The sequence below is a fragment of the Penicillium oxalicum genome, chromosome VI (genome assembly GCF_001723175.1).
Source record: "Penicillium oxalicum strain HP7-1 chromosome VI, whole genome shotgun sequence".
NCBI classification, from domain to species: Eukaryota; Fungi; Ascomycota; class Eurotiomycetes; order Eurotiales; family Aspergillaceae; genus Penicillium; species Penicillium oxalicum.
Genome location: NC_064655.1, coordinates 2,178,289 through 2,187,499, shown reverse-complemented (window position 1 = coordinate 2,187,499; position 9,211 = coordinate 2,178,289). Strand labels below are relative to the sequence as shown.

The 9,211-nt window shown below is 48.2% G+C and overlaps 4 protein-coding genes across 4 annotated transcripts; 2 read left to right on the top strand and 2 right to left on the bottom strand.

The window, feature by feature from the left end:
* Positions 1–565: 565 nt before the first annotated feature.
* POX_f08055 (uncharacterized protein) lies at positions 566–2,148 on the top strand (the record flags this gene model as incomplete). Its single annotated transcript, XM_050116838.1, has 4 exons — positions 566–830; positions 885–924; positions 984–1,190; positions 1,251–2,148. 4 exons carry the CDS (start codon positions 566–568, stop codon positions 2,146–2,148), a joined length of 1,410 nt encoding a protein of 469 aa, XP_049966977.1.
* A 78-nt stretch (positions 2,149–2,226) lies between these two features.
* POX_f08054 (uncharacterized protein) lies at positions 2,227–3,388 on the bottom strand (the record flags this gene model as incomplete). The annotated part of the gene is made up of 5 exons (XM_050116837.1): positions 2,227–2,513; positions 2,574–2,649; positions 2,709–2,821; positions 2,884–3,045; positions 3,115–3,388. 5 exons carry the CDS (start codon positions 3,386–3,388, stop codon positions 2,227–2,229), a joined length of 912 nt encoding a protein of 303 aa, XP_049966976.1.
* A 1,936-nt stretch (positions 3,389–5,324) lies between these two features.
* On the bottom strand, positions 5,325–6,430 carry POX_f08053 (uncharacterized protein; the record flags this gene model as incomplete). Its single annotated transcript, XM_050116836.1, has 5 exons — positions 5,325–5,518; positions 5,576–5,651; positions 5,726–5,841; positions 5,907–6,071; positions 6,148–6,430. 5 exons carry the CDS (start codon positions 6,428–6,430, stop codon positions 5,325–5,327), a joined length of 834 nt encoding a protein of 277 aa, XP_049966975.1.
* A 1,026-nt stretch (positions 6,431–7,456) lies between these two features.
* POX_f08052 (uncharacterized protein) lies at positions 7,457–7,988 on the top strand (the record flags this gene model as incomplete). The annotated part of the gene is made up of 2 exons (XM_050116835.1): positions 7,457–7,523; positions 7,600–7,988. The coding sequence occupies 2 exons, from the start codon at positions 7,457–7,459 to the stop codon at positions 7,986–7,988; spliced, it is 456 nt and encodes a 151-aa protein (XP_049966974.1).
* Positions 7,989–9,211: the final 1,223 nt, after the last annotated feature.

Sequence of the window (9,211 nt, the reverse complement as noted above, 5' to 3'; positions counted from 1 at the left end):
ACAAGCCAATAGTCATTGCAGTCATAGCGTGCAAACACACATCTTTGACGAGCCGACAAAGCCATATTGTGGTTTTCACATAAGTATATTTTTCTAACCGAAGATGGCCTGAGTAGATAGTATGAGGTCGCAAGTTCCTAATTAAGAACATGCCGTGGCCTGTCAATCTGGGCAAACGGCTCGATAGGGGGCTCGTTTAACAGATTTGAGCTGGCTAGGGGAGCAAGCATCACGACGAACTACCTACAGTACGATTGATTATAGGTACGCTGGATAAAATCAACAGACATGACTGGAAGATGAACGCCCCATCCATCTCCATTGATTCTCATGTTTTCATGTAGCAAGCAGTGCATGATGGCCACTGTATGGACAAGGAGGTATGTGCTTAGTGCTGTCCTGGAATGGCATCCTGTGATCAATGCAGATCACCAATCATATTCACCTCGACAAAAACTAAGCTAGCGCCATACGGTTGAATAAGCATGGTCGCGTTCTTAGCCCAGTCGCCCTGAGATCCCCGTTTCACCTTCTATCTTTCATTCTGTCTCCTTCCATACACAAGATGATCGAAGAAAATGTCCCCCTGCTGGGCGGGCCGCTGAAGATCACACGATGGTTGCCGCTCTACTGGCTCTGTGCAGTGACTTTTTGTCTGTCTGTCGCAGGGGCCATGCTCAATGTACCCCTCACGCGCCTGATTGAGGCCAATCTCTGCAGTCGGTATGCTGCCGATGGCATTCCAACCGAAGAGAGCTGTAAATCAGATCGTATCCAGTCGAAACTGGCTTATCTCAACGGATGTCTGCCAATGGTCGAGGCAATTGTTGGTATGTCTACAAAACTGCTGTCATTGTTCAAAATTAACCATTCGCTCAACACAGGTTTAATTGTCGCTTTTCCATTTGGTGCTTTGGCGGACAGGTAAGTCGGACTCTAAATCAAAGCTGAGCCAGTTCACTAATTAATGTGGAAAAAAAAAGAGTCGGTCGGAAACCTATCATTATTCTGTCGATGATTGGAACCTCCCTCTCCCTGATTTGGGAGTTGACGATTATTGGACTACCGAGCATCATTCGAGTTGAATCCATTCTCATCGGTCCACTCTTTGTCGTAGTCGGTGGTGGAAATGGGGTGCTGGTTGCGAATTTGTACTCGATCGCTTCGGATTTGGTGTCCCAGACAGACCGGTATGTTTGTCTCGAAAGATTGCGCTCGATAAGCCTTTGAATTGCTGACATACTGGACAGAGCATCTGCGTTCTTCTTCATGACGTTCGCTAGTCTTGTCGGTAGTTCTGTAGGACCGGCTGCCTCATCGGCCTTAATGGAAGGATTCTCGCCTTGGGTGGCAGCCATCACAGGTTTTGCCACCAATCTGGCTTCGCTAGTCCCGCTCATCTTTGTACCTGAGACATTGTCGCTCGAGCAAAATTACCAAAGCGGGCAAGAATCGGACGTGTCGGACGAGGAAGACCGCAGTCTCCGATCGCACTTGTCCAAGTCACTACAGCTCCTGAAGGCATCTGTCGCATCGTTGAAATCGCTTTCTGTGGTTCTTGTCCTGGCAACTTTTCTCACAGCTGCTCCAGGGGCCCTGGCTACCTCTCAACTTCTCGCACAGTATGTCAGCAAGCGCTTTGAATGGCCACTTGCCAGGACTGGCTATCTATTGACCCTACGCGGTATCATTCACATGGGGGTCCTGCTTGTCTTTTTACCTCTTCTATCGAAACTGCTGCTACGATTTCAATCCGGATCTGTCAAAGACTTGACGCTCGCCCGGGCCTCACTTGTTGTGGCTGTTCTTGGAGCTCTCTGTATGGCAGCACCACAGATTGGAATGGTCATTTTTGGACTAGCGATTCAGAGCCTCGGAGCTGGTCTCACCCCTCTCTGTCGGTCGCTGGCAACAAACTACTTCGCACCCCAGGACACGGCCAAATTGAACTCGGTGATTGGCATTGTCGAAACAACGGGGTCGTTGTTTGCGGGACCGCTGTTGGCATGGTTATTTGACACGGGGATGAAGCTGGGAGGCCTGTCGCTTGGGTTGCCGTATTTCGGCCTAGCAGGATCATTTGCATTGTGCCTATTCGGTCTACTCTTTGTTCATCTCCCTGCCGATAAGGATGATATTGAAGAGTAATAGAACGTGAGGTGTCTTGACGACGAATACATACCAACCTGAGGCCACGAAATTTGCAACTATACACAGAATCTATATTTAGTGTCCATGATGGTGTTCACCATGGCTCAAGCCAGCTGATTCAGATAAACTACCCGGCATCACCATCCAGGGGTTCTTTGTATATTCGCCACCTGTCCCCTTCTTCTTCCTGGCCGTTGAGTTCCTTTCAATGGACCAATTCAGCAGTCCTTCAAAATCCCGACACATGTGCGTCGTGCGAAAGTCCGGACCAAATTTCTTGGAACTGGGATACCAGGTCAATGGAACCGGAGTGACATCGGAGTTGCACATCACCGCTTGACGAACGTAATCGAAGCAATGTTCTACTTAAGATCAGTCATAGGGTTCGCACAGAATTGAGAAAAGGGACGGCGCGAAGATACCGAGATGAAGTCTCTCAGCGCCCACTGCAGGCTTGAGCTGATAGTACTCAGGATAGAAGGTCTTCCGAATCATGTTCTGTGAAGCTTCACGGTCAGCCGCTGCTTGGCCCTTTGATCTGTTTTTGTGGGTCATACAAGACAGTGCATCTGGTGGATGACATCGAGGCCTGTTAGCCAGTAGCCATCATACAAAACAGTCTTGTCCCGAACCGAGGCTGCTTCAGAGCCCTCAAGCAAGACGATCGAGCCTATTTCATAATTAGCCAGACTATGTCTGAGCAGCAACGGGTCGTCTTTAAATTTGATGTACCATATGCCACATGATCCCAGAGAGCATCCATCTCAGGGGTCGGGTCTCCAATCCATTTCCGATCTCCAGGCTTCGACTCGATGATCAAATGTCCCACATCGTCGTATGCCAGCCCTCCGCTGAAACTGACTTTCCGGTCTCGCAGATTCTGTAATGCGACCTCTGGGAAATTGGAATTGTTAACTGCAGTCTTTGATAGCTTTTTTTGTGTATGATGCGCTCGCCACTCACGAAGATCAGTGTCTCTCCATGGTTTACAGGTCGGGTCAAGCGCGAATCGATCTTTCGAAAGAAGAAGAGTGAGGAGAACTCCCGAAATACACGCAAACAGACCTGTAGACAAGATCCAGCATCGAGTTGAAGACCGTTTATGTCTACGGGCCTCCTGCGGTTCGGGTCCGTGGTAATTGATCAAGTCTTGCTTGTCAGCTTCCTCATCTGTGGAAGCCACACTGCTCCATGAACGACGAGAATCGCTGAACCACATAGCAATATCTTGAACCATGCTTCTCTAAGTGTTCGCCGGTGGAAATCTGCACGTTAAACGGAGTGCTCAGCCATGAAATTTGACAACGTGAAGAGTCAGAGTTCACTTTGTCCCTCACCCGGAGACCATTCCAATTCTGCCCTTATCGCATCACGACGATGATATTGCACATCAATGTAACGCTGACTTGAAAATTCTCCAGCGAGATTGGTGCTCATCGTACCATGCAAGTTTTCCCAGGAAGAGATGTCAACCAGATATCATGCGACCACATCAGTGGTGCAAATACAAGTGGCGTAGCACATCCCCTCACTTCCTCCGCCGGGAATAGGAAGTATTCAATCCATAGATATTAATCGTCGCCTGCAATTGTGAATTTTCAACACCTGGATCTATCTCACTATGTGTACACGTAATCGCTTCAAGTCTTGCAGCGCATTAGCGTGCGATGTATTGCCTATCCACCAAGTGCTGCTCACATTGTAGGAGATTCTACTAGAAAGCACTCGGGCGATAATCTTGCTGATTTGATACTCTGCATACACTCCACTTTGATACGGCGCCGTCAATCCATGACAGGTGCTCGGACGGAGTACATGAATGTGCAGCAGCACATGGGTGGCCTGCGCGAACGGGTATCCTTCACTGGCTGGATGTATTAGTTGCCACTCAAGACAACGGTGGTCTCTGGAGGTCTCCATATCTCGAAAGCCCTTGCGGTACGGACAAAATCTCATGCGTGACTTGGGATGGTGCGCCAAGATCCATCCACAATCGTCACAAGTACATGCAAGCTCATGTGGAGATAATTCAGTTTCCTCTCCTACCTATCCGCGCACGGACTGAAAATCAGCTGTTAGGCGTCCCGTCCCAGTAAGTGCTTGGGCCTCGGGGTTAAGAGGCTTCTGTGGGGCCGCAATCCCGCCCGTTGCGGACGGAAGCTTATCAAGAGCTGAGGCTTGGGTATGCTTGAAGCCATTTTCTATCCTGCTGATCACACCCCAAACTTATTTCGTGTTTCTCCTGCTGTTTCTATTCGCCTTTTCTGCTGAGAAGGTGCAGATATATGGGAAGTCTTCGCCTATTTTCTAAACCCAAGATAACGAAGAATGAGTGCATGTGAAATTAAATTCCTTGACGCAAAAGGAAAGTGGTAATGTGCCGGTGACAGGGACAGTACCGCGAGAGCAAATCGAATGGTGCTTAGCCCCGTTTTCTGCAAGGCCACCCATCTAGAGCTCTATGACCTCGATGGGTAGATAGAGAGTATACAGATTGGGGTCCTTTGAGAGGGTTCTGAATCGCATCCCTGCATCTTTGAGAACGATAACCGCTCTGCGCTGCAATCTGGTTGATGTGGACCACTTCACCTTCTCTGGCATTATGCTTTTTTTAAAAAATTTTACCAGATTGTGCAGGAGTGGTAAGCCCTGCATGATCGAAATTCTCCCGTTGCATACCCTTGATAATGGCACACGATCACATTATGTCGAGGCTCGATGCAGCAAGAATTTCGCCCCCGAATAATGCAAAGCTTATTGGTTTTAGTAGTCAGCTCACACAGTACTCAATGGTCCACCGGTGCTCCCTAATTTCTTATCGCCACCGTTCGGTGATCTAGGTACAGTCTCGGGTGTAACCGCGGATAAACCTCTTCTGTGGCTGCATCTTCACCTCTCTAGTAGCCTCACCTAACACCCCACTAGATAAATAGGTACAAAATAGTAGTGATGTAGATAGTGCTATACCTCCCGTTAAAGGCTGTTGAGTTATGTGCCACTTCGAGAGGTCAACGAAATTATGGATACCAGTACATTCCGATCGGTAATCGCGCGTCCAATGAGAAAGATGTAAACATTGCTTGTCTATAGATTCGTTTACACCTCCTCTTCTGTCCCCGTTCTGAATCACAATGACCTAGCTTAGTTACTTGGCCACTCCGAGCCCAGGTGAATCATTGACCTTTGTACTTGTGTTTGCGCGCATCGTGCGCAATTGCCCATTGTTTCACTTGCCAAAAGTTCCGGCATGTGTGCTCAACTTGAAAGTCGTTGAGGGGCCGATTTTCCTTTTCGGCCCACAGGACTGGGATAGGCGTTACATCAACGTGGCACATCAACGCTTGCCGGAGATGATCAAGACAATGGTCTGCATGTAGGTGTGAGCTTGGTGAATCTTCTTGTCTCCGCTCTTTTGATGACTTACGAATATGGATCGTGTATGCGGGTTCCGGGTCATGCTTTGTGTAGTAATCTGGCCGCAGGGCCTGCCGAAGAAGATTCTAGAGAGACTTAGTAAGTTTTTCACTTGAGGTTTCTCATTCTGATCTGCCCCATCTCGGCTCTTTTCACGTACCAGACAGTGCAATTGATGAAAGACATCAACACTGACAATGGACCAGCCCCCGGGCTTCTCTATCGTGGTCCCTTGAATCCATCCCGCCTCGTCACCCTTGAGATCTACACCATCCGCTAATGTGAAGTAGGTGAGCTCTCGATATCTGGTCAAGAAGTAGACAGAATTTGAATTTACATACGATGAATAAGAGCGTGCCAACGGGCGTCTAGCTCATCGCTAGGCTCTCCAGTGTACCTTATTCCATCAGAATCCCAGTATGTTGAGATAAGGGTGCTGTTCTCATCAAATTCAAGGGTGCCGCTGAAGCGGACTTTCTCGAGCTTTATGGCCGGTTGGACGGACTCTGATGATGAAAAATCCCTGTCTTAGTCGCCAGCTACCGTGAGGAAATTTTCATTGGGAATAACCACTGGACTTACGTATCTCTGTGGGAAAGACAGTGGAAAGACCCTCACAATCTTTTCCCTTCCACTCACATGCATAAATTGTGATGGCGATTGAGGTTATCCATGCAGTTGTGAGAATTGCAAGCTTCAGCCATGGTATAGACCAGGCTTGAGTGAAGGCACGAAATGAGTTCTGTTGCTTTCCATCGTACAGAAAGCCATCATCTTCTGATGCTACAACGCTAAGAGCGTCATCTCTTTCCTGCTCCTTTGAGAAGGGCAGCTCAGGCTCAGAATGACCCCTCAATTGAAACATGATAAATTTCGAAAGTTTGTAATGAGGAGATGCTGAAGTTGAAAGTTTTTTTGAGGCAGTCCCTCGAAATAGATCGATGTGGCAGACAAAATATTACTTGAGCAACGCCACTGGATTGTGTTTGTAAGAACTGTTTTGCTCAACATCTATAAATGTGGAAGAAAAAAAAGGAAAAACTCCCGATTTGGGCTCTGATCGGATTCAAACATGCATAGTAATTATCTGTGCCAGAGGAGAAAAGGTCCGAGGTCAAAGGTCTTCACCTAATCTCGGGCTCGATCCTTTGCATAAGTGCACCAACTGATACTCTTGAGATGTAACCTCAAATATCATCTATGTCTCTGATGAGATTTTCATGTATGTTGATCGGCATCTTCCCCTCTCGCCTCGAAGCTTAGTTGCATACTTCCAACTCTTTGGGGGGGGGGGGGGGGGTTCTCGAGCGTGCAATTGACCCAAATCGGGAGATTCATCATACCCAGGCTTTCGCACGAAAGGTTTGGACCGAGTAGGGGACCAATGGCAACATTTCAAATAGTATTTTTCCCTTATCTGTGGCTCTTGTTACTTGCATTATGCGTCTTCGATGGATTTTTTTTCCGATTCGAGATTTTACGAGTGTGCGATTGCAGGAGAACTGGTTCTTTTAGGACAATTCAGCGGACGCAGTGGGCTTACCCCGGTCGTGAGTCAATAGAGACTGTTCTCTCCATTGCATCAAACAAGGACCCCCGCATTTGAGATCACACAAATTCACGAGGGATTCTGGCGTTCTGACGAGTACGGAGGATGATCGAATCCCTGATTTGGTATTGAAGTCAGTTGATTCGTGACTAGATCGAGTGACTTCGTGAAGGTCAAAGTCTTACAAAGACACCTGCCGCCAGATATAAGAAGGGCTCGTTATTCCTCGTCAATCCCAAGACATTCTCATCTTCCCAATCATCAACTACTCGGTTGTCTCAACTTAAACTCATCTTAATCCATCTTCTCAGAGAAATACTCGAGCCCTATTCACTCGCCAACATGCGTGTCGCTCAGATTGCTGCCACTCTTGCTCTTGCCAGCCTGGGACTAGCCGCGCCTATGGAAGGTATGTGTCAGCCATCTAAAGATGGATTTCTCATTTCTCTGCACTTTTTGCATTGAAGCTCATATTCATGCAACAGTTCCAGAGTCCGCTGTTGGCCAGTCCATCTACAGCAAGTACGCCAACGAGAAGCGTGAGGATGACTCTGCCGTGGGCCAGTCTATCTACAGCAAGTATGCCAACGAGAAGCGCGAGGACGATTCCGCTGTTGGCCAGTCCATCTACAGCAAGTACGCCAACGAGAAGCGCGAGGATGACTCTGCCGTGGGCCAGTCTATCTACAGCAAGTATGCCAACGAGAAGCGCGAGGACGATTCCGCTGTTGGCCAGTCCATCTACAGCAAGTACGCCAACGAGAAGCGCGAGGATGACTCTGCCGTGGGCCAGTCTATCTACAGCAAGTACGCCAACGAGAAGCGCGAGGATGACTCTGCTGTTGGCCAGTCTATCTACAGCAAGTACAACTAGAGACTTGCTGTAGAGTTGATACTGATGCGGCTATCCGAAGCATTCTCTAGAGTTCTACCAAATGCTTACCCCAGACTTTGTTCATGCGCAGTTGAGCCCGACTTTTCCTTCTTGGGCCCAGGCTGAATTCTACGGGAAACACCCGAAATGACTCTATGTAGCTCGCATAACAATTTGATAGACTCAGAGAGGCGTCTTGCCCAGTGGAAATTTGAAGTCTGACGCATAACATGATTCCTCTGCCTTGGGCCAAAATTGTTTTCAGATGATACTCTCTCCCCCTCCCGCTTAGGCTACTTCCGCTTTTGTTACCCCCTGTATTTGCCCTCGTAAACATCAATAGGTGGTGCGTAGACTTTCATACTTTTTGTGTTTGTGAATGCGTAAGATTCTTGTGTTCTCCATTTCAAGATGCAGCAAAGCGGCCGTCGATATATGAACATACCTCAAAATACGACTAGACTATCCCTTTCCTCGAGGAGTATTAGAGTGTCATACGTATAATACGAGATCCCGGTCTGACTGTTTCTGGACGACAAAATTTCGCCTCATGTCGAAAGCGACCTGCAGCGTATCAAGTCGTGCTGGTTACTGTTTTGTCATCATGTGCTCACCCCTGCGGCAGTCGTATCTCGACCATTTGATTTTTCAAGGACAATGGACACGTGCAGCGCTATTGCTTCGATCACCGTGAGTGACGGTGAGTGGCTGCCTTTGCGGCACTGTCTTTCGAGCCTTGCAGTCCTTGTTGTGGTCCTAATCAAGAGTTCACTTATTAATGGTGACGTTAGCCTCGGCTCATGAACCAAGTGAAGAGCCTCATTCGATTCAAAGCTCGATTGGGAGAGTGAGACTGGTTTGGAGTCAGTCGATTGAAGAAAGGTGCAGACACGACCTGTGTGGGGAGACTTTCAACGGAGAAGCGATTTGCATGCAGCCATGCTCTGCACTGGTGGATAAGCCGACCGAATAGCATCTTATCAACACTCGTGCCTGCTTCCATTGTCACTCTACTTTTGATGGGGCATGTTCCCGATAAAGTCGGTCATTATTGCTCACCAGCACGCAAACTGACAAGTGGTCGTAATCAACCAACGCAATCATCAGGATGAGTGCACCAATTTCCACAGCCAATGAAGTTTCTCTCAATGGAGCGCGTGACTCGCTAGACACGACCGCATGTGAGCTCGATGTGTTCGAATCAGCGAGCCTGGTCGCATAAG